Source organism: Acinonyx jubatus, chromosome C2, assembly GCF_027475565.1.
Source record: "Acinonyx jubatus isolate Ajub_Pintada_27869175 chromosome C2, VMU_Ajub_asm_v1.0, whole genome shotgun sequence".
Taxonomy (NCBI): Eukaryota; Metazoa; Chordata; class Mammalia; order Carnivora; family Felidae; genus Acinonyx; species Acinonyx jubatus.
Genome location: NC_069384.1, coordinates 156,250,332 through 156,275,720, shown reverse-complemented (window position 1 = coordinate 156,275,720; position 25,389 = coordinate 156,250,332). Strand labels below are relative to the sequence as shown.

Below are 25,389 nucleotides of genomic sequence, written 5' to 3'. Positions count from 1 at the left end.
TACAATATCCTGTGTTCTAAATTTTCTTGTGGTGCCATTTATCTTGTTCCTCTGCCTCCTTTATTTCCTGTAAACTGGCAATAGGTCTAAGAAGCTTGATAAATCCAGGTTATACTTTTGGCTTACTGCACCACATGAGGAGGCACATTATGTAGGTTGCCTCAGTCTTAATGATGTTGTATTTTAAGTGGTTAAGAGGTGAATGCCAGCTTCTCCATTGTTAAAAGTACCTCCTTCCCTTTGTAATTATTATACAATCAGTATGATTCTCCTGTAGCACAAATAGAAAGCAGCTTTATATTCACTACCTCATAACAACTTTGTGAGGTAGATTTTCACCTTCCTGTTTAACAGATAAATCAAGGCTCAAGAAATGAAGGCATTTGTGCAAGGCAAGTGACAGAAACTGACTTGTATCCAGGCCTTACGACTTTAAATCTTGCGCTCCTTCCACTTTTCAATCCTGTGTACCTTTCAGTCTAATGGGGAACCAGACCTCAAGGAACTCTGGGGCTGAATTAGTATCATTTATCAACACGCCACTTTAATACTACTAGTATTAGAAACACAATCTTGATATTAAGGTTTTTTATAGACCAGTTACAGAATTGGGAATTTTGAAAATTACAGTATAAAATTAGCAACTCAAGAATACAGGATGAATTAGATCTAAGATTGGTTCATAAGGAGTGATGGGCCTGATTACTCAGAGGTAGATTCTGAATTGATTTAGTTAGAGCTTTAAGAACTCGGCTCTTTGTGAACCTTATGTAGTAAACTGAGTACTGGAACAGGATGTTGTTTCTTGAGTAACAACCTTTCATATGTCAGCAATGGTGAAATGTTGATCAGAACTGAGAATAAAGTGGCAGGGATCATTAGCTCAGGGGTTGGGGTTAAGGATTTTTCCCTATGAACAAGGAAAGCAACATAGGACTGTCCTTCCATTTTGAAATTCACCTTCTGCTAGGTTTCAAATTTGAAGGTCGAAAAATACTTTTCCTTGGCTTCAGTGTTAACAGCTGAACAGAATATCGCTTTTCCATAATACGCCAATACTTTGCTATCAAAACAAACTATGCATATTATCTATGAACTCATTCTGAAAGCTGTATTTTTAAAAAGTCTTCTTAGACTATTAAAATCCAAAGTTAGCCATCTACCACCATACTTCCTCTTACTGTAAAAATGAGTGTTTTTGAGGCTCCTGGATTCAATTGTTCATTGATGTAATGAACAAACATTACATTATGCCATGTTCTGTATTTTGACCATACCTCTTTTATCCAACTTTATTGACAACTAAATTATTTCACAAAGTACATTCACAAACATCCTTTACTTAATCCTCAAACCTTGTGAGGTAGGCATTATATCAACATTTCACTGACAGAGAAACTGAGGCCTAGAAACTGACTTAACAACATCACATAGCTAGTAAGAGAAAGAGCCAGGACCTAAAACGAGGTCTTCTAATTCCAAATACAGCACTCTTCTTAAGTTGCCCTCAAACAGCAGACTCTTGCCCACCCACATCCATGTCTGACATGTCTAGATCATACTGTCCACAGAGACTTTCTGTAGCAGTGATGCAATTTTTAAAATGTACAATTTACACACTTTCAGAAACAATGTCCATTTTTTAATACAAAAATATTTTTGCTATCATTTACAACTACATTATTACATCTCATAAATTTTTTTCAGAGTCTAATTGCTCTAAGATCCCTTTCTAGAGTCATAACAAATGGCCTGGAACAAAGTATTCTTTAACTAGAATTTGGTTTACGTTGTTGCAGTCTTGAAAGTCTACATTAGCTTTCTTCCACATGCAAATCACTGGTCTACAAAAGAGTCAATCATGATTTTTTTTCCTTGCAAGAATGATATACTGCCATTTGTCTAACAGTTACTTAGGTAGGTTGGAATTCTATCCCATTTTACATATGACACTAGATTTTCTGAACCTCTGTCTTAGACTCATTGGCATTTTGGAGCCAAGAGAATCCCTCCACAGTATGGATTTCTTGTTGAAGGTGAAGGTTTGAAGTCTGAGAGAATTCCTTTTCAGACTCATCACATTCACAGAGTTTTCCATCTGTATGAATCTTCTGATGTACAGTAAGGTTTTTTCTCTGCCTAAAAACTTTACTACAATCATTACACCCATATGGTTTCTCCCCTGTATGGATTCTCTGGTGGCCAACTAAATTCCTCTTAGAAGTAAAAGATTTTCTACACTTCTCACACTCATATGGTTTTTCCCCGGTGTGCATCCTCTGATGTACAACAAGGTTTTTATTCTGACTAAAGTCTTTTCCACACTCATTACATTTATATGGCTTCTCTCCAGTGTGGATTCTTTGATGTACCATAAGATTTCTACTAGAGGTAAGAACTTTTCTACATATATGACATTCATAGGTTTTTTCCCCACTGTGAATTCTTTGATGTTCAATAAGGTTTCTGTTGTAAGTAAAGCCTTTCCCACATTCATTACATGCATAGGGCTTCTCACCAGTATGGATTCTCTGATGGGCTATAAGGTTTGAGCGGTAACTGAAGACTTTCCCACAGTCACTGCATTTATAAGATTTTTCCCTTGTGTGAATCCTCTGATGTCCAATGAGGCTTTTCTTCAAAATGAAGCACTTACCACACTCATTACACTCATAGGGTTTCTCACCACTGTGGATTCTCTTATGTTCAATGAGGTTTCTGTTTGAACTGAAAGCTCTTCCACACTCATTGCATTCAAAGGGCTTTTCCCCAGTATGGATTCTCCGATGTACGAGCAGACTTGAATTGTAACTAAAAGCCTTCCCACAATCCTCACATTTGTAGGATTTCTCCTGTGTATGTAGTTTCTGATGGACCATGAAACTTTTGCTCATAATGAAAGTTTTCCCACACTCTCGACATTCATAGGGCTTCTCCCCATTGTGGAGTCTCTCATGGTCAGTGAGGTTTCTGTTAGAACCAAAGACCTTGCCACAGTCTTTACACTCATAGAGATTCTCTCCAGTGTGAAACCTCTGATGTAATATGAGGCTCTTCTTTAAAATAAAAACTTTCCCACATTCATTACATTCATAGGGTTTCTCTCCATTGTGGAGTCTCTGATGGTCAAAAAGGTAAGCACTCTGAGTAAAGGCTTTCCCACATTCAGTACATTTATATGGTTTCTCTCTGCTGTGCATCCTCTTATGGTCAATGAGGTTTGACTTTGAATTGAAAATCTTCCCACATTTTTTACAACCAAAAGTCTTCTTTTCTGTGTGTACTCTCTGGTGTAAGAGAAGGCTTTTGCTTCGAATGAAAACTTTTCCACATTCTTTACATTTGTACGGGTTCTCTGCACTGTGGAGTCGCTGATGGTCAACAAGGTAAGTGGTCTGAGCAAAGGTTTTCCCACATTCATCACACTTATAGGGTTTTTCCCCAGAGTGGATTCTCTGGTGTAGAATGAGGCTCTTCTTCAGAACGAAAGCTTTCTGACACTTGTTACATTTATAAGGCTCTTCCCCTTTGTGGAGCCTCTGATGATCAATGAGGTAAGCATTCTGAGAGAAAACTTTCCCACACTCGTTACATTTGTAAGGTCTCTCCCCAGAATGGCGCCTTAGATGTATAATAAGGCCTGAGTGCCTATAGAAGCCCTTTCCACACTCCTTACATTTATAAGGCTTCTCTCCAGTGTGGATTCTTTGATGGTTTAGAAGGTAAGCACTTTGAGAGAAGGCTTTCCCACATTCATTACATTTATAAGGTTTCTCCCCAGAATGATTGCGTAAATGCATTAGAAGGCTTGAGCGCTGAATAAAGCCTTTTCCACACTCCTTACATTTATGAGGCTTCTCACCAGTGTGGATTCTCCGATGGTTTATAAGATGGGAGATTTTATTGAAATGTTTACAACATATATCACATTTATAAAACTTCTTTCCTTCATTACCTATTAAACTTTCAGAAAGAGCTGAACCTAGAGTCAAGCTTTCTCCAAATTCCTTCCACTTTTGGCCTTGTTTTTCTGGTAGAGCCCTTTTCTTTGTATCTCGTTCACAGAGGGGACCTTTCTTCAGCATATCTCTTTCCCCTGTTTCAGTCCCCCACTGACTTGTCACAATTTGCCATTCACATTCCTCCTCAAAATCAAGGGTCTGGGGAACACTTCCTTGAAGTCTTTTGGATGTTCCTTTCTGAGAATCTGCTCTTTGAGAAATGCTTGGCTTTGGTGTCACCTCCTCATTCTCAGTCATGGTCTCCCATTCTGGTAAAAGGAATTAAAAACGCAAATGTTACCACATCCCTACGTTAGTAAGAACAAGATCTTCAAATGATTTTCAAACAAGCCAGGAGGTACACTTTTATATGGATACAAACAGAACTTTTCACGAGATGAAGGTACGAGGCAGAATACTACCCTGACAAGGCTGACACAGTGGATTAACACAGAACTCACTCAGACACTTCCAAGCATTTTGTCTTCAGGGAGCAGATGAAGAAATATAAATGATGTTGAGTAAATAGATGCAAGAAAAAACCAAAGAGATAACATGAGATCATGTGTAGGCAGTTCAGACATGAGGCTCAGGAAGTCAGACTGAACAGGGAGAATCATTTGGCTTATAAAGAATTATCTTTTTATTTTCTTCATGCTAGGAAGATGGAAACTCTAATGGAGACAAAATATACCTAAGAACCCTAAAGGCAATCTTTAATTTTTGAAGAGTCAAGGGCATAAACATTTTTTAATTGTTTGAAAGCAAGTAAACTACAGGGAAAAAAATCCACTAAAAAGCAACTTAATGCTTAGAATTCATATATAACTCCCACTATTCCTTTTAAAATTGAGAAATGGAAATTTTAAAATTTCACAGAAACATCAGGTCTGATTAAGACTCATATTAGAAGAAATACAGAATGAAAAGAAAAAAACATAGAGACATTTTAAAAACATAAACGTATCTACAAAATGATGCAGCTGAACTAGTAAACTGCCAAAGTCCCTTTCTACTCTGATGTTCTCAAATGTTATAAAATGTGAACTTATATTTTTGAAAATGTTTTTACAAACATTTTTCCTCACAAACGTGAGGAAAAAATATGAACTAGTTCCCCAAACTACCTAATAAGTAAAGTACTGTGAATAATAGTAATATTATCTTCTACTAGAGTAGAACAACACTCTTCTTCTACCTAAATAGAGAGAAAAAACATAGGAAAGGAGTAGCCATTTTATTTCATTATAAACTTCTTTAATTTATGAGATGGTAAAGATAGAAAACATTCAATAAATGTTAACTTAAATTACATCCTTAGGTCAGGTTTTCCTATCTCATCTCGACTGCCCCTTTCTCCAGGATTCAGGCAGGGCTGTCAATCAAACTATTTCATCTGGCTATAGGGATGAGCATGTGTCCTATCCAGTATTGGTACTCCAGTTTCCTTATCCACAGTGATTGGATGAAGGAATGGTTTCACAGTTTAAGCAGGATGCTGGTCTCAGGAAGATTCTCTTTAAGTGGAAGTAGAAGTGTTCTAAAGGAGTAGAAGTGCTTTTAGGAAGTAGAAGTGTTGTAAGTGGTTAACTGAGATGAAAAATTGTTTAAGAAATTAGCAATTCTTGGGGCGTCTGGCTGGCTCAGTCAGTGAAGCATGCAAGTCTTTTTTTTAAAGTTTATTTATTTATTTTGAGAGAGAGCTAGTAGGGAGGGGCAGAGAGAGAGAGAGAGAGAGAGAGAGAGAGAGAGAGAGAGAATCCCAAGCAGGTTCCACACTGTCAGCGCAGTCAGAGGAGGGCTTGAACTCGCGAACTGCAAGATCATGACCTGAACCAAAACCAAGAGTCGGTCGCTTAACCAACTGAGCCACCCAGGCACCCCAAGCATGCAACTCTTGATCTTGGGGTTATGAATTTGAGCCCCACTTTGGGCACAGTGTTTACTTGAAAACAAAAAGACAGAAATGCCTTAAAATTCATATTCAATATTCCAAATGTCTTGAAAGGAAAAAAATGATTAAAATTCTTTACAAAAAAAAAAGGGAAATCAGCCAATTCTTGTATACACAGTAATTTGCTAGTTAAACTATCTGAAATTTCAGTATGGAAATCACACAACCTGTAGGCCTATTGAGCTTTAGAGGACTTGGTAGAAAAATGTCAGATTGATAGAGGAACCTGATTACTTTCTGCAATCTTGAATGAAGTCTACAAGAAACAGACAGGCTTCTCTACTTCCAAGCCTCCCCTCTTTAATCCATGTCCACTCCATCGCCAATTATCTTTCCAATAAGTAAATCTGACCGTGTCACTCACCTGTTCAAAACAAATGATTCTTAACTACCTACAGGATAAAGCACAAATAACTAGCATAGCCCAAGAGATGCCCTCATCTACTTCCTGCCTATCTTTCTGGCTTTATTTTTTACCAGTACTCTTTATGCCCCTAGACTCTAGCCAGAAAGAACTACATGCAGATGCCCAAACATGTCATGTTTTTGCTTTCCTATCAGTGCCCATGCTTTTTTCTCTTCCTGAATTGTCGTTCTTCCTCTTCTCAATTCACTACAAGCCCAATACCTACACCCTTAAGCTCAAAAATCACCCTCTCTGGACATTACCAAATATTACAGAAATAAAAAGGATTATAAGGGAATACTAGAAATGCTTAAATTGAACAATTTAAGATGCAATAGGCAAATTCCTAGAAAAACACAAATTACTAAAAGGGACTCAAAAAGAAACAGAAAATCTGAATAGATCTATAAAAAGAGATTGACTCCATAATAAAAAAAAAAAAAAAAAACAAAAAACACCTGCAAAGAAAAGCCCAGGCCCAGAATGCTTCACTGATGAATTCTTTTTTTTTTTTTAGTTTTTTTTTTTTTTAACGTTTATTTATTTTTGAGACAGAGAGAGACAGAGCATGAACAGGGGAGGGGCAGAGAGAGAGGGAGACACAGAATCTGAAACAGGCTGCAGGCTCTGAGCGGTCAGCACAGAGCCCGACGCGGGGCTCAAACTCACGGACCGTGAGATCATGACCTGAGCCGAAGTCAGACGCTTAACCGACCAAGCCACCCAGGCGTCCCTTCACTGATGAATTCTAACAACCTTTAAAAAAAATTAATACCAAAAAAAAAAAAAAAATTAATACCAATTTTTCACAAACTCTTCCAAGAAACAGAAGAGTTGGGACCACTTTACAACTCATTCTATGAGATCAGTATTACCCTGATGCCAAAACCAGAAAAAGATATCACAAAAAAAGAAAAAGGAAAAGAAAGAAACCTACAAATATATGAATATAGACCTAAAACTTCTCAACAGAATATTAGCCAACTTAATACAGCAACACATGAAAAAAATTATACACCATGACCAAGTGGGATTTATCACAGGACAGCAGTGTTGGTATAATTTTGGAAAATCAATTAATGTAATACATCATATCAGTGGATTGAAGGACAAAAATCACATAATCATCTCAACAGATGCAGAAAAAGCATCTGGTAAAAATCCAACAACCCTTCATGAATAACAAAGTAGGAATATAAGGGAAGTTCAGAGACCTACAAAAAAATCGAAAGCTAACATCATAGTTAATGATGAACGAAGAACAGTAACAAGAAAAGGATTTCTGCTCTTGCCACTTCTATGCAATATATACTGCAGGTTTTAGCAAGGGAATTAGGCAAGAGAAAAAAATAAAAGTCATCCAGATTGAAAAGGAACAAGTAAAACTATTCTCTTTGCAGATGACAAGATCTTACATGTAGAATCCTAAAGGGGCACCTGGGTAGCTCAGTCAGTTAAGCATCTAACTCTTCATTTCGGGTAGGGTCATGATCTCATAGTTAGTGAGATTGAGTCCCACGTAGGGCTCTGCACAGACAGCACGGAGCCTACTTAGGATTCTCTCTCTCCCTCTCTCTCTCTCTCCTCCTCCCCTGCTCACGATCTATCTCTCACAAAATAAACATTTAAAAAAGAAAATCCCAAAGAATCTACCAAAAAAAACCTGTTAGAACTAAATAAGTACAGAAAGATTTCAGGATACAAGATCAATAAACAGAAATCAGTGGGATTTCTACATGCTAGTACTGAACCATCCTAAAGGGAAATCAAGAAAAACAGCCTAAGAAAGAGTAAAAGACTTAGGAATAAACTGATTGATTGATTGACTGATTTGGGGGAAGGGTGCAAAAAGGTGATTTTATTAGGCAGAAAGAGCTGCAAGAGGGTTGTGAAGAGTGACTGGTTATATACTCTGGAGTTGGGGAAGGTAAAGACAAAAGGGAGGCCTCCAGAAGGACTTTCATATGCTAAAGAGGACTCATAAGCTACTGGAGGTCTAGCTATTGTCAAACTAAGGTTGGTTTTCCTCCAGTAAGGCATTAACATTAAGACAGTAGGGAGTTCTTGGAGAAATGTTATATTCCGTATTTGCCTCAAGTATCTGTCAACGGGCTGCAGGTTATAAGGAAATTTAATCTTATCTGCCATTTCCTTCTTGCCTTCGATCCCCACACCACTATTGGAGGGAAGGGTGATGTTAGGGAAACTGAGGCTATGGTTTCTGGAGATTAGGCTATTAATAAGATTGCCTTTTTCTTATAATTTACTAAGACATTCATAAACTGATGAAGACTCATATCCTACATGACTGGTCTCTATCAGTTAACCATTATTTTTCCCTTTCCAGGTAGCCTGAATGCCTGAGGAATGTCACACATTATCTCACCTGGGGTAAGGGTGTTTGCAGGGTATCAGCTTGTCTTATGCTCCCTCATCATATACCCCTGAAAAATTTTGCCCCTTAAATCTTTAAGGTTGCTGAAGGAGAAAGGCATAAATTTTAAAAAATACAAAACTTATACTCTGAAAACTACAAAACACTGTTTAAAGAAGTTAAAGACTACATAAATGAAAACATATCAACATATCAACATATCCCATGTTCATGGACTGGAAGACTTAACATTGTTAAAACAGCAATAATCTCCACATTGATCTAAAAATTCAGTGCAATCCCTATCATAATCCCAGATGGCTTCTTCACAGAAATTGACAAACTAATCCTAAAATCAATATGGAAACTCAACAGGCCAAGAACAGCTAAAACAATATTGAAAAAGAAGAACACAGTTGAAAGGCTCATACTTCCCAATGTTATTATCTAAATGTTTATTTATTTTGAGAAACATCGAGTGAGCGGTGGAGGGACAGAGAGAGGGAGAGAGAGAATCCCAAGCAGGCTCTGTACCATCAGTGCACAGTCCAACGTGGGGCTCGAACTCACAAACCATGAGATCATGACCTGAGCCAAAACCAGGAGTTGGACACTTAACCGACTGAGCCACCCAGGTGGCCCTCATACTTCCTAATTTTAAAATGTACTTCAAGGGCACCTGGGTGGCTCGGTAGGTTAAGGGTTGGACTCTTGATTTTGGCTTAGGTCATGATGTGAGATAACAAGCGCTGCATCAGGCTCTGCACTGATATTGGGATTCTCGCTCTCCCTCTCTCTCTGCCCCTCCCCCACTAACACACACATTTATTCTCTCTCTCTCTCTCAAAATAAATAAATAAACTTAAAAAAAATGTACTTCAAAACAACAGTAATAAGACAGGGTGCCACTGACATAAGATAGACATACAATCAAAGGAACAGAACTGAGAGTCCAGAAATAAGCTGGACTGATTTATGGTTAACTGATCCTCAAAAGGGTACCAAAACAATTCAATGTGGAAAAATGGTCCTGAGATAATGAAATAGGCACATGGAAGAATGAAGTTGGACCTTAATCACACCATATACAAAAATTACTCAAAATGGATCAAAGAGACCTAAACATAAGAACTAAAACTATAAAACTGTTAGAAGAAAACATAGACATAAATTTTAATGACCTTGGATTAGGCAATAGTTTCTTAGATGACACCAAAATATAAGCAACAAAAGAAAAAGTAAACTGAAATTCATCATAATTAGTAACGTTTGTGTTTCAAAGGACACCACTGAGAAAGTGAAAAGACAACTCACAGAATGGGAGAAAATACTTGAAAGTCCCCTATCTGGTAAGGTATTTGTATCTAAAATATAAAAACTCCTACAAATCAACAATAAAAAGACAACCGAATTAAAATATAGGCAAAGAATAATGAAAAGACATTGCATCAAAGACATACAAACAGCCCATAAGCACGTGAAAAGTTGCACAACATCTTTAGCCATCAGGGAAATGCAAATGAAAACCACAATGAGATCTTTTTAGACCTACTAAGATGGCTAAATCAGAAAGTGTGATAATAAAGCTGGGAAAGATCTGGAGAAATTGGAACCCTTATACACTACTGGTGAGAGTGTAAAATGGTGCAGCAACTTTGGAAGTGTCAGCTCCTTATATGATTAAACATAGAGTTACCATATGACCCAGAAATTCCACTCCCTGGTATACTTCCAAGAGAAATAAAAATATACACATCCACAGAAAAACTTGTACACAAATATTTACAGCAGTGTTGTTTATACAACAGCTCAAAGGTGGAAGCAACATTTTTCAATGACCATCAACTGATGAACGAATCAAGAAAATGTGATATATACACACAAGAGAATATCATTAAAAGGAATAAAGTAGGGGTGCATGGGTGGCTCAGTCAGTTGAGTGTCTGACTTTGGCTCAGGCCATGATCTCGCGGTTCACCAGTTCGAGCCCCATGTTGGGCTCTGTGCTGACAGCTCAGAGCCCAGAGCCTGCTTTGGCTTCTGTGTCTCCCTCTCTCTCTGTCTCCCACTCATGCTCGGTCTCTCTGTCTCTCAAAAATAAATAAAAACATTCAAAAATAATAATAAATAAATGGATAAAAGGAATAAAGTATTAATACATGCTATAACATGGGTGAACCTTGAGAACATTATGCCAAGTAAAAGCAGCTGCAGAAGACCTGTGTGATTTCATTTACATAAAATGTCCATAGAATAGGCAAATCTAGAGAGACAGAAAGCAGATCAGTGGTTGCCTAGGGCTGGGTTGGAGGGGCAGTTGGGTGAAATGAATATGACTGCTATATGATATAAGGTTTCTTTTGGAGTGATGAACTGTTATAAAATTAATTGTGGTGAGGGTCGCACAGCTCTGTGTGTATACTAATTAAAGCACTGTAACCTTTAATTGGGTGAGCCACATGGTACGTACACTGTATCTCAATAAAACTGTTATTAAAATAAAAAGTCACCCCCTCTATAAATCTTTCCCTGAGCCACCCACCCCTGCCCCCACTCTCCCAGTCCCTCCACCATCCCAAGCTCCTATGGGCTCCCACGCTTGTGCACATTTTATTATATAGCATCTGCCACAGGGTATCGTAATTATTAGTGTAAATGTCTACCAATCCAATTTGAATGTTTGAAGGCAGGGGCTAACTTTGACACAGGAAGTACTATTTCTTTAATTTCCTTCAAATTCTATTCCAATCTCTTAAATAAACGTATACAAATCTTTTACATATTGAAGCAGTGTATGCAAGCCATCTGAGAATCTGCTTTTCTACCAGTTTATCCATGCATGGAAACTGAGTGCACAGAATTGTCATATTTGATAATGTCATAGTATAATTCCAAGTCAAAACACCACAGTTTGCTTAGTACTTTCTCTATCTTGGTGAATTTGCTTGTGCTCAACTTTTAACCATTATAAATACTTTACTGGCACTATTAGACATATTATTTATTTTCCTCTTTCTGAACAATCTCCTTAAGGTATCCTCCTCAAATGAAAATCACTAGGTCAAAGGGCATAAACACCTGGGTATCTGCTTGCTAAAGCCCCAACAACACTGCAGTTAAAGAGTATCTTATTTAATAAAGTTGATTCAAACTTCTCTTTCCTCAAAGAGCTAGAATAAGCAATTCCATTTCTTCCTCCTCCTCCTCCCTTTCCTCCTCCTCCTCTCCTCCTCCTCCTTCTTCTTTAGTTTAACTCTTAGACTAATCGAGAATTTATTTTGGCTTACAGCATGAGTTATACGGATCCATGGTGAGTGTTCATAAAATTCACCAATTTACTCATAAAACATTTAAAAAACTCTTAGAAAAGATGGATTATTGAGTAAATAGCATTGCAACTACTAAAAGTCATTTGGGTTAAAAAAACAAACTGGGTTCCTATGTCATTCTGTAGACCAAGATAAATTTTAGATCATGTAAAGCTTAAATGTAAAAATGAAACAGTAGGGGCACCTGGGTGGCTCAGTTAGTTAAGTGTCCGAATGGCTCAGGTCATGATCTCACGGTTTGAGAGTTCGAGCCCTGTATTGGGATCTCTGCTGTCAGTGCAGAACCTGCTTTGGATGCTCTGTCCCCCTCTCTCTGTCCCTCTCCTGCCTGTACCCTCTCTCTCTCAAAAATGAATCAACATTAAAAAAAAAATGAAACAGTAAAAGTATCCAAAAAAAATACGAGTGATTTTTTAAAAAACAATTTTACTGAGAAGACAACAAAGACTATAAAGGAAAACACTGCTAAGTTTAATGCTACCATAAAAGATTTTCTAGGTCTTAAAAAAAAACAACTCATAAATAACATTAAAAGGCAAAAAAATGGGAAAAATATACGCAATACTTGACAAAGGGTCAGCAGTTTAATAAATAAAAGAAATATGTAGAAAGTATACGAATAGGAGTGAAACCAATAAACATGTGAAAGGATTTCCCCACACAATAATCAAAGAAATGACAACCAGAAAAATAGTATTTGTCATCTACCCAGCAGAGATTTAAAACAATGATCAAATCATAAGCACGTATAAGAGAAATGGGCCCTCTTTTACTCTTTTCCTGGGAATGTAAATTGGTACATCACTGGTAGAAAGCAGTTTGGTAACATGTAATATAAAATCTAGGGGCGCCTGGGTGGCTCAGCCAGTTAAGCATCAGACTTCAGCTCAGGTCGTGATCTTATGGTCTGTGAGTTTGAGCCCCATGTTGGGCTCTGTGCTGACAGCTCGGAGCCTGGAGCCTGCTTCACATTCTGTGTCTCCCTCTCTCTCTGCCCCTCCCCTGCTCCCACTCTGTCTGTCTCTATCTCTCAAAAATAAATAAACATTTAAAAAAAAATTTACTGGGACTTAGGGTACCTGGGTGGCTCGGTCTGTTAAACATCCAACTTGATCTCACAGTTCATGGGTTCGAGCCCCACATCAGGCTCTCTGCCATCAGCGCGGAGCCCACTTTAGATGCTCTGTTTCCCTCTCTCTCTGCCCCTTCCCCCCAAAATAAATAATAAGAAAACATTAAAAAAATAAAATTTATAAAAAATAAATAAAATCTACAGAATGTTGGGCCCACTATCGGTACATCTGAGATCATAAAAGATATATCCTCATTAATTGTAAAAATATATAGTATAAATTACTGTAGACAATAAAATAGTAAGGTTGAGACATGGCAAAAAAAAAAAAATCAGTATTTTCACATATGTAAACCATAGTTAATTAGAAAACATCAGAAAAGACTCCAATTTCGAAGAACCAATGTAACCTGAAATACACAAGATCTAGATGAAGACAATTTTAAACAGGCCTGAAACATAAAGGCAGTGCTTAACCAATAGAAAAGCATGTAATGTTCTTAAACAGAAATTCAGTATCATAAAGCTGTCAAGGTAAAGCATGATACATAAACAATGGAATACTACATACTATGCAGCTATTTAAACTGATATTATGAATCTGTATTTCAGTATAAATTCGATCAGTGCATTAGTTGATTCCTCAATTTTTTTTTTTAATTTTTTTTTTTTTTTAACACTTACTTATTTTTGAGACAGAGAGAGACAGAGCATGAATGGGGGAGGGTCAGAGAGAGAGGGAGACACAGAATCTGAAACAGGCTCCAGGCTCTGAGCAGTCAGCACAGAGCCCGACGCAGGGCTCGAACTCACATACTGTGAGATCGTGACCTGGGCCAAAGTCGGACGCTTAACCGACTGAGCCACCCAGGCGCCCCTGATTCCTCAATTTTTAATGTCTATTTTTCCAAACAAAATCTTACCTTTTTCTTCAAAGTCCAGCACAAAGCTACTTTTTTTTTTTTTTTTAAACATTTATTTATTGTTGAGAGACAGAAAGAGAAAGAGCACAAGCAAGATAGGGGCAGAGGGAGAGGGAGACACAGAATGTGAAGCAGGCTCCAGGCTCTGAGCTGTCAGCACAGAGCCCGATGCAGGGCTTGAACCCACGAACCATGAGATTGTGACCTGAGCCAAAGCTGGATGCTTAACCAACTGAGCCACCCAGGCACCCCCAAAGCTACCTCTTTTATGGCCTTTCCTAATCCCAGAAACGGTAATGGTTGCTTTGTCCCCTTCATTTCCATCTGAAAAGGTTTATCACACTCTTATACTCTGTTTCTTATTTTACTCTGCTTTGTTTATTCTTTCTATGCTCATTTCCCAAACCACGATAAGCTAATGGCAGAATCACATCATTTCCACCACATGATAGATATTTTAATGTCTATTGGAAGCACAAATGCCTACTAAGTACTTTTAAATGTTCTTACTTTATTAGTAGTCAGAAAAATCCACTAGAGTATAAAGATATAACTTTAGAAAATCCTACCAGCAACAATTTAAAAGAATGGGATTACACAGTACCAATAAAGGCAGAGCAAAAGAAGCGTTCTTATGTAACACTCCGCGGGGATCCCAGAAATCACTATGGAAAGGATTTGGCAGTATGAGGCAAGAACTGTATAACAATTCAAACTTAAGCCTAGTAATTCTACTTCTAAAAAATAATGAGAAACAAAGAAAGACCCTAGGTATAGAGATAGACTATTAGAGAATTATCTAGAATAAGGAAATGGCTGAATTACGGCACAAATTATGTAGCCAATAAAAAAACTCATATAGAAAAAAAACAAAGGTAATATGTCAAAATTTTGATAGTAGTTGTCTACAGTGGGTTTAAGAAAGTTATATTTTCTTCTTTCTAATATTCTATGTATTCCAAAATATACTACTTTCATAATCAGAGAACAAAGACTAATGAAATAAAGGTAAGAATGATGGGAAGAAAGAGTCCTTACCTAGGGAGGTCACATTTCCATAATTCTCCAGCATCACATCCCAGTACAAGGCCCTCTGAATTGGGCCCAGACACTCCCATTCCTCTGAAGTGAAGCATACTGACACCTCCTCAAACATCACCAACTCCTGAAATAACAGGAGTATGTGAGATTCTCCGTGCCTTGGAGCTCCCCTACTGAGATGAACAAGAACAATCAAAGAGTCCTAATGAAACCCCACATAAAGTCTACCCTCCAAACGCTTGGACTGTGATTTAGAGACAAGAACTGACTGGGCCCCAAACATTAGGATGACAGAGGGCACCTCAGCCAGTTTGGTAGTGCAGAGAGGGCCTTAGGAAGGAAAGAGAATGCAAACCTTACCTGGGGCTGGGCTGTTAGGAGCATGAGGGCCATTAATTGATTTCTTGGATTCTCTTCCTGGGAAAGGGCAGAAGCTTCAGGGGCAGGAGAATCTGAGGAAGGAGAAAAAGCTACATGTGAAGTTACTGCTGTTCCTGCCCACTACTCCAAGTCCTGTATCTTCGACAAACAAAGAATTCAGAAAGACCCAGAACTCCCAGGTCTAGACAATGATGGCTATAAAATGACTTACAAACCTTTTGAGTGACCCTGTGTCTCCCTCTCTCTCTCTGCCCCTCCCCTGCTTGCACTCTGTCTCTCTCCCTCTCTCAAAAAAAATAAATAAACATTAAAAAAAAAATTAAAGGTAAGAGGGACCCAGGAAAGGGCAGGTAGGGAAGAGCAGAAAGAACTTGGTACCACAAGGGTTTCATATACAAGACAGGAGAGGAAGCAACTAACTGGGAGTACAGGGATGAGCCATAATAAAGATTCTGAGAAAGTCCAAAGCCAGGGCCACCAAGTACCATGTTGAGGATCCTGGAGATTGAACACCACTGGGTCAGTAAAAGGATTTTGGCAAATTTCAGCTATGTGGCTGCCACTGGGTGCATGAGGAACTGCTGCTCCTGGAGTACTCATCCCCTCCCGGAGAATGTCCTGGTCCTGAACAAGAACTGGAACCTGAGAATAAGCAAAACAAAATAAGCCAACTCTTCTTGTACCTCCAGAAAATGGACTCACCTAACCACCATGGACCTCTTTCTGCCCACAGTCTAGAAAGAACTATGAGATCAGAGACCCACCTCAAGTACGGAGCATCAAAACAGCAGTAAAGTTTTGCCTTGAGAACAATGGAGCTGGCCCTCTAGCTCCACTCATGGCACTGGTGACCTCTCCCCCACTGAGACTGAACAGAACGGTGGAAACAAAGCCACACCTGGGTGTGGGCTAAGAATCAAATGGGAAGTAACAAGTCACAAAGGAATGGGTTTTAGCTCTGGACCTGGTTTTAGATCAGACTTAGGTTCAATATACTCTTCTACCTATTTACCCCTTCGTTATCCCTTCTTGCCCCAAGAGAAGGAACACTAGAGTCGACACATGGTTTTGTTGCTAGCTAGCTATCTGACATAATGCAATCGAGTGAAACTTTTTCTGTCTCCATTTTTTTATCTCTTAAATGAGGATGGATTAGTGCTTTATAATGAAATATTTAGCTCTAAAATTCTTCATTTTTATGATTAAAATAAACAAGCCCATCCCTGGTGCCATTCCCAAGTTTAAGTCTGAACTTCAGACTTCTTTACGTACAAATGTTTCTAGTGGACTACAGATTGACAGAAAGAGATCTAACACACACTAGGAAATATATTAAGATCCCAATTTAATGGTCAAGAATATAAAACCTTTCCAGAAGTAAGATTCCCTGGGTCAGAGAATCCCTAGGGGCACACATAGGGAGATCCTGCCAGATTAAGAAAGCTTCAGTCTTGCTCCCCCTTGCCTTTCCAGACTTAATACAAACAATACATATGCTTCTGTTTAGGGAAATACTTAGAAACATTATGTTTTTCAGATTACTGAACCAAACCTCAGCATTAGCAAGCATCACCCAGAAGGACAAAGCACAGTTAATGCCTTTGTGCTACTTCTGAATTGGGCCCAAGGCCCCAGTCATAAATCCACTTCTCTGCAGATATGCCATGATGTGAAATAGCTCATGAACCTGCTGTAATAAGCATTAGGGTGGCTAATGTGCTATTAATTATTTATGAAAATCACAGGATCACCCTCCGGCACAGCTTGCCCTGGCTCAATTCTCTCCTGCCTTCCATCCCAAACTCTCTCCCCTCCCCCCTTCTCACTTTCAGTGCTGGTCCATCGAGGTCTTGCTGTAGCTCCTCTACCAGGGCCACGGCCTCCTCACCACTCCCAGGGCGATGGATCTGCACCCAGGTCCGAATCTCCCCAGGCAAGATGCTCAGGAACTGCTCCAGGACCAGCAGCTCCAGGATCTGGGCCTTGGTACGTGCTTCTGGCCTCAGCCACCGGCGACAGAGCTCCCGGAGCCGGATCAGTGCCTCCTGGGGTCCAGATGTCTCATGGTAACGTAACTGTCTAAAGTGCAGGTGGGAGGTCTCCCAAACAGAGGAGCTGCTTCCTTGGAAGCTGGTTCCCCATTTCCAAGTATCATCCTTCCCTTTAACAAGACCCTCTTGTCTCAGAGCATTGTGGCCCCAATTTTCTCTTGTCATTGTTGTCATTTAAGAAAGGCTCCTCTCCGGGTCCCCTCGATCCTTGCTTGATTTCTTCCTTAAAGCTTGGAGAACATCATCTAGAAGACCTCAAGAAGTCATTGATAACATTAACCCAAAGGAACAACCAAGTTTTCGAGCCCCCAGTTTCTAGTGATGAAGAGAACCTCCCTGAACACAAGTTTCTAGGTGCTGAGCAGTGCTTCCTCTGACAGAAGCCCCTGCCCAAGGCTCTGAAGACATAGACACTCATGTTACCCAGACCACTGCCACAACCAAAGATATGAAATTCCTTTAGTCTTTTTTTTAATGTTTATTTATTTATTTTGAGAGAGAGCGCGTGCGCGCACACACGAGCAGGGGAAGAGCAGAGAGGGAGAAAGAGAATCCCAAGCAGGCTCTGCTTACAGTGCAGAATTCCATGTGGGGCTTGAACTCACAAACCCTGAGATCATGACTTGAGTCCAGATGCTTAACCGAATGAGCCACCCACATGCCCCCAAATTCCTTTAGTCTGCATTCACAGTGTCTCCTCCACCTAATTACAGTAAATCCTTTATCTACCACTCTAACAATGGGCATCCTGGCTACTCCTGTGTGACCCTGAATAAGTTACCTCACTTCCGAGTTTTAGTTCTTTTTTTTTTTTTTTAAGCTTATTTATTTTGAGAGAGTCAGCGAGCGAGAGAGAGGACGCACAAGCAGGTGAGGGGCAAAGAGAGATGGAGAGAAAATCCCAAGCAGGCTCCACACTGTCAGCACGGAGCCCGACACAGGGCTTGAGCCTACGAACCGTGAGATCATGACCCGAGCTGAAACCAAGAGTCAGATGCTTAACCAACTGAGTCACCCAGGCGCCCCTTTGAGTCTCAGTTTCTTAACCAGCAAAATAGGGGTAATAACAGTTCCTATCTCAGAGGCTTGTGTGAGAATTTGATATCTACATGCATTTCAAGTTTTAGACAGTGCCTGGTATATGGACTCAAAAATTAGTTACTATCCTTCTTTAATTAGCACTCTTTCCTATGTTCTGTGCAGTCAACAAGTATGGTCTTCTTTTTTTTTTTTTTAATGTTTATTTTGAGACAGAGAGAGCACAAGTAGGGGAGGGCGCAGAGAGAAGGAGACACAGAATCTAAAGCAGGCTCCAGGCTCTGAGCTGTCAGCACAGAGCCCAATGCAGGGCTTGAACCCACAAACCACAAGATCATGACCTGAGCAGAAGGTGGACGTTCAACCAACTGAGCCACCCAGGCGCCCCTCACAAGTATGGTCTTAATCCTGATACACAGAAGACAAAACCCTAACACCTTCTCAATTAACAAAGAAAAGCTGAACTAAGTTAGCTTTACTGTACATACTTTGGATTCTCTGAAAATTGTTTATCCATTAATCAAAATATTTGGATATAGTTGACTTTTATTATACAAAACTTAGGCTTGCTGCTCTCTAAAAATCTTCTTTTTTTAGAAACAACATTTATTGTTCTCATTACAAAACACAAAATTTGTAAAATCGAAAAGACACACAAAACCAGAGAATAATCACTGCTATTGTTTTGTACTATATTCTTCTGATCATTTCTCCCTGTACTGATTTGGATCACATGATTGGAACCAATAGTACAGCTCTGTAACTTGCTTCTCACATGTTATCTCATGAACATGACATCACATAGTCTTTATCATTATTTTAGGAGCACATGAGACTATGCATACTTAAGTAGTCCCCTATTGTTAAACAATTAAATTATTTATAATTTCCTCTTATTATAAATTAGGCCACAATGAACATCTTTGCTGATGAATTTTTGGTTATACCTCTGCTTATTTTTTCAGGAAAAATTCTGAGAAAAAAAAAACTGTTGGGCTGGAAGATGAGAATAGTTTTAAGCTTTTAAAGTCATAACGGTTAAAACACTATCAATGACATACGAACGCACTCTCACTAATTTTATTTAACACTCGGACCCTTAAGGAGCATGTATACAACTGAACAGAGGCAGAAATGTAAACACAATTTCAATATAATGTATAAGTAAAATTAATAGGAGGTCATACAAGCACAGAAAGAATTCATGGAAGGTAATTTTGGATTGGGCTTTAAAGAAAAATAAAGACCACTGGAGTATTAGGCAAGCCATTCCAGGAATAAAGAAACTATATTTTCAAAAGCATGGGGAGGACAGTATAGCTCTATTACAAATGTGCTTTGAAAAAAAAAGAAAAAAGAAAAAAGAAAGAGGAAAAACAAAACAAAACAAAACAAAAAATATACTTTGCAAACCAGAGAAGTAAAGTAAACTCTGGAGGTAAGGCCATGGGAGTAGAGTCGAGAAGTAAACAGAAGTCAAATTCTAAAGGCTCTTAAGAGGCAGAACAAAGAGGTGATCACATACTATATGTGATAAGCAACCAATAGATTTTACTTTATATTTTTTGTTATTTTTTAAAATAGGTAATACTGATTCAAAGTTTTAAATTATAAAATGCATACTGTGTAAAGTTTCCCTCTTCCCATTAGTTTCTTATTTATCTTATGTGTCTTTACAGTTATTATGTGTGTATGTGCATATATATATAAAACAATGTATAATATATATATTTTTTCATAAATGATAAGACACCATGAGTCATGTACTGCATCTTCCTTTTCTCAATTAACAATGTATCTTAGGGATGCCTGGCTGCCTCAGTCAGTGCAGCATGCAACTCTTGATCTTGGGGTTGTGAGTTCAAGCCCTAGGTTGGATGTAGATTACCTAAGATTACTTAAAAATAAAATCTGTTTAAAAAAAAAAAATGTATCCTAGAGATCTTTCCTATCACACATGGCTCCTCCTGTCTTTTTACCAATGCATAGTATTGCTGTATGGGTGTATCATAATTTATTTACCCACTCTATCACAGATGGGCAGTTTTTAATCTTTTCTAACTAACAATATTCTCATGAAAAACTCTGGGCATCTATCAATTTGCATGTGGGTAGGCATACACATGAAAAGTTCCTCGAAGCAGAATTGCTGGATCAAAATTTATGTGACTTTATAATTTTGATATTGCCAATTAGTCCTTCATTGGGCCTGGACTAATTTACAATTTACACTTCCAGCATGAGCAATATGGGAGTACCTTTTTCCTCACTCCTTCACCAAATCTAACTTGCATTTTGAGTAAATGAGTGTAATTTTAAAAGGAAAATTAGTCCTTTGTTACGATAGGAGTGGCAAATTTTTCCTTTGTCATGTCTTTGCCATATATCTCATGTGACTTGCTTTATATTTGTTTCACCATGCAATCATTTTTTTTTTTTTTTTTTAATGGCTCTGGGTTTTGTGTCAGAGTTAGAAAGGATTTTCCCACTCTAAGTGTGAAGGAAGTACTAACTACCAAGGTCAGAAATCTATATAGGAGGAATGATGGGGGAGGGAGGACTGGATCTTAGGAAGGCCAGTAAAGGTTTTGCAACAGTCTAAACAAATGATGAAATTCTACACTAATCAGCAATAAGGATAAAACAATTGAGAAAAACTGAGCAGTTCTTGGCAATTGATCTGGGTGTGGGTGATGGAAAGGAACTTTCAAAAAGGATTTCTATTCCATGTTCACAGACCGAAAGATTCAATATTGCCAAAGTGCCAGTTCTTTCCAATTTATCTACAGATTCAATGCAATGCCAATCAAAATCTCAGCAAGTTATTTTGTGGACACCAACAAACTCACTCTGAAGTTTATACAAGAAGCAAAAGACCCAGAATAACCAATAAAACATTCAAAAAAAAGGACAAAGTAGAAGGACTGACACCACACAACATGAAGTAATGAAGACAGTGTGGTATTGGTGAAAGAACAAATTAATGGAACAGAATACAGAGCCCATAAATAGATCCACATAAATATAGTCAACTGTTATTTGAAAAAGGAGCAAAGGAAATACAATGGAATAAAGATAGTCTTTTCAACAAATGGTACCAAGACAACTGGACATCCACATACTTACTTACTGACTTACTAACTAAATAAATAAGTAAATAAATAAATCACTTAGACACAAATCTTACACCCTTCACAAAAATAACTCAAAACGGATCTAAATGTGAAATGCAAGAGGCACCTGGGTGGCTCAGTTGGTTAAGCATCTGACTTCAGCTCAAGTCATGATCTCACAGTTCATGAGTTCGAGCCCCATGTCAGGCTCTCTGCTGAAAGTTGGGGGCCTGGAGCTTTCTTTGGATTCTGTGTCTCCCTCTCTCTCTGCCCCTCCCTTGCTCGTGCTCTGTCTCTCCCTCTCTCTCAAAAATAAATAAACATCCAAAAAAAATTTTTTTAATGTGAAATGCAAAACTATGAAACTCCTAGAAGATAACAGAAGAAAACCTAAATGATCTTGGGTATAGTGATGACTCTTTAGATGCAACACAAAAGTGTGATTCGTGAAAAAAAATAATAAACTGAACTTTGATAAAATTTAAAAACTTCTGCACTGTGAAAGAAAATGTCAAGAGAATGAGATAACAAGCCATAGACTGGGAAAAATATTTGCAAAAGACACACTTAATCTGATAAAGGACTGTTAACCTTTTTATACATTATACAAAGAACTCTTAAAACTCAACAATAAGAAAACAAACAACTCAATTAAAAAATGGTCCAAAGACCTTAACCAACACCTCACCAAAGAAGATATACACATTCTTGGGGCGCCTGGGTGGCTCAGTCGGTTAAGCGGCCGACTTCGGCTCAGGTCATGATCTCGCGGTCCATGGGTTCGAGCCCCGCGTCGGGCTCTGCGCTGACAGCTCAGAGCCTGGAGCCTGTTTCAGATTCTGTGTCTCCCTCTCTCTGGCCCTCCCCTGTTCATGCTCTGTCTCTCCCTGTCTCAAAAATAAATATAATGTTAAAAAAAAAAATTTTAAGAAGATATACACATTGTAAACAAGAATATACAAAGATGCTCCACATCATATGCCACCAGGGAAATGAAAGTCAAAACAACAGTGACATACCATTACACACCTATTAACACGGCCAAATCCAGAATACTAACCCCACCAAAAGCTGGTGAGGATGTGAAGTAACAGGAATTCTCATTCCTTACTGGTGGGAATGCAAAATGGTACAGCCAACTTTGGAAGACTGTTTTGGCAGTTTCTTGCAAAACTAAACATACTCTTTAACATACAATCCAGCAGTCATGCCCTTTGGTATTTATTGAAAGGAGTTAAAAACATATGTCCACACAAAAATCTGCACACAAATGTTTATAGCAGCATTATAAATAATTGCCAAAATCTGGAAGCAACTGAGATGTCCTTCACAAGGTGAATGGATAAATGTGATACATTCCAACAACGGAATATTATTCAGCACCAAAAAGAAATGAGCTATCGAGCCATGAAAATATGTGGAGGAATCTTAAAATGCCCATTACTAAGTGAAAGAAACCAATCTGAAGAGACAATCTACTGTACAATTCCAAATACATGGCATTCAAAAAAAGGTAAAACTACAGAGTCAGTAAAAATATCAATGGTTGCCAGGGGGTGGGAGAAGAGAGGGATGAACAGGCAGAGCAGAGAGGATTTTTAGGGCAGTGAAACCACTCTGCACGATACCATAATGGTGGATACATTATATATGTCATTTTACATTTGTCCAAACCCATAGAATGTATACCACCAAGAGTGAACCCTAATGTAATGACTATAGAATTTGGGTGATTATGACATGACAACGTAGTTTCATCGATTTTAACAAATGTACCAGTCTATGGGGGATGTTATAAGTGGGGGAAGCTGTGCATGAATGAGGGAAGTATATGGAAAATCTCTGTGCTTTCTGCTCACTTTTGGTGTGAAACTAAAACTGCTCTAAAAACTAAAGTTTATTTTGAGAAAAATAAATAAAAGGGGAGAAAAGGATCTTCTACGGTAAATTATTAGAACTCTACTCTTCCTTCACAGATATAAATAAATCTTACAACATACATTTTGTTTACTTCCCACAAAACATTTGTGAGCTCTGAGTTAAAAAAGAATAAGAGAAGGCTCAGAAGAGCTAAGTAATTCACTCAAGGCCATTTGACTGGTTATATGTGGGAGTAAATTCTGAAATCAGGGATTTTAATTCCAAAAGTCCAAAATACTTCCATCTAAAAGACTTCTGAAAGCCAAACAACATCCATTCTAAAGCAAAAGTTTCCAAACACCAGTTCATTACAAAGATTTAATCTGGCAAACTGTAAAACAAAAAATACAGTAACTATACACAGTGACTAACAGAGGTTGGCAATGACCTTTCTTGCAAAGGATGGCATTTATTCCGAGCTTACAGTGTCAGTTCTTAGCTTTAAAATATATTCCTTTGGGGCACCTGGGTGGCTCGGTGGGCTAGCCAACAGACTCCTGATTTCATTTAAGGTCATGATCTCACTCACGGTTGTTGAGATGGAGCACTGCATCCGGCTCTGCGCTGACAACAATCCCCTGCTTGGGATTCTCTCTCTTTCTCTCAAAATAAATGAATGAATGAATATATATATATATATACATATATATATGTATATATATATATATATATAAAATAATGGCGGCATAGGTGGTGTAAGTATGCTTTTTAAACACCATTATAACACAAAATTAAAAGATAAAAATTAATCCATCCCTACCAAAAAACAAAAAACAAAAAGGTCCCCAGGAGTCTGGTTGCCACGGCTCTAGGAACTCCCAAGCTGTCTCTACCAGCCTCAGAAAAGACTGGGGAAAAGCAGAAAGGCCCGCTACTGAGGCAGCTGTCCTCATTGTTTGACTGGAGCACCACAGACACACAAAGACTCAGAGGTGCTGTCTTCACTACCTTCCCCACACCGCCATCTGCCCAGTCCAAGCCACGGCGTCCACGCCAACACGGAACTGAGTAGGGGCCGTGCTGGGGCCAGTGGCCAGGAGGGGTGGGCTAGGTGTGCGCTGCCCTAGGGAGCTCATGCCCGCTTCTCCGGCCGCCCACCCGACCCCAGCTTACCCCGCTCACCCGGGATTCCCGCTGCGCTTCCGGCCTTAGGTACCGCCGCCCGGGCACCAGAACTCCAAGAGATGACACGGGAACAGGACACAACTGCAGCCGAGGACCAGAATAATGGCTGACCCGCTCGTACCGCTACTTCCGGTTGCTCACCAGCCCCTCCCATCCCTGGCTCTCTGGCAAGCCATATCTCTATGATTCGTTTTCGCCAGAGTAGAAGAGGCCGGCCGAGCTTCCGGGCGCTTGGGTTTCCATTACTCCGAACGAACTGATGGAAGCTGTTGCATCCCACACGTAAAGGATGCGACGGTGAATAATATGGCCCAGGCCCTCGGGACACTTGTTGGCTCCTAAAGGAGCTGAACCTACCATCTTAGCTTATACCACCTGGACTTGTATAAAGAAGGTCATAGCTCTTGAAATACACTGTGCTTTGGAGAGACCCAAAAGCGGTAGTCCTGAAATCAATCTAGTGTCTCCTAGCCTTAGAAATGACTGGGGAGGGGCTCCAGTCGGTTAAGCGTCAGACTTCGGCTCAGGTAATGATCTCGGAGTTCATGGGTTCCAGGCCAGAGTGGGGCTCTGTGCTGACAGCTCAGAGCCTGAAGCTGGCTTTGAATTCTGTGTCTCCCTCTCTCTGTGCCCCTCTCCCGCTTGCACTCTCCCTCTCAAA

At 39.1% G+C, this 25,389-nt stretch overlaps 1 protein-coding gene across 6 annotated transcripts; it reads right to left on the bottom strand.

Annotated features, from left to right (window-relative positions):
* Positions 1-1,248: 1,248 nt before the first annotated feature.
* Positions 1,249-24,855, bottom strand: ZNF197 (zinc finger protein 197). 6 transcript variants are annotated; one of them, XM_027040490.2, is made up of 6 exons: positions 24,717-24,855; positions 17,308-17,786; positions 15,967-16,123; positions 15,461-15,570; positions 15,098-15,224; positions 1,249-4,270 (listed from the first exon to the last, which is right to left on the bottom strand). In XM_027040490.2, exons 2-6 carry the CDS (start codon positions 17,704-17,706, stop codon positions 1,953-1,955), a joined length of 3,111 nt encoding a protein of 1,036 aa, XP_026896291.1. In that variant the 5' UTR covers positions 17,707-17,786; positions 24,717-24,855; the 3' UTR covers positions 1,249-1,952. The 6 variants fall into 6 exon arrangements, with proteins under 6 accessions (XP_026896291.1, XP_014934153.1, XP_026896293.1 ...); XM_015078667.3 differs by having other exon boundaries at positions 15,461-15,552; XM_027040492.2 differs by having other exon boundaries at positions 17,308-17,777.
* Between the last annotated feature and the right edge of the window lie 534 nt (positions 24,856-25,389).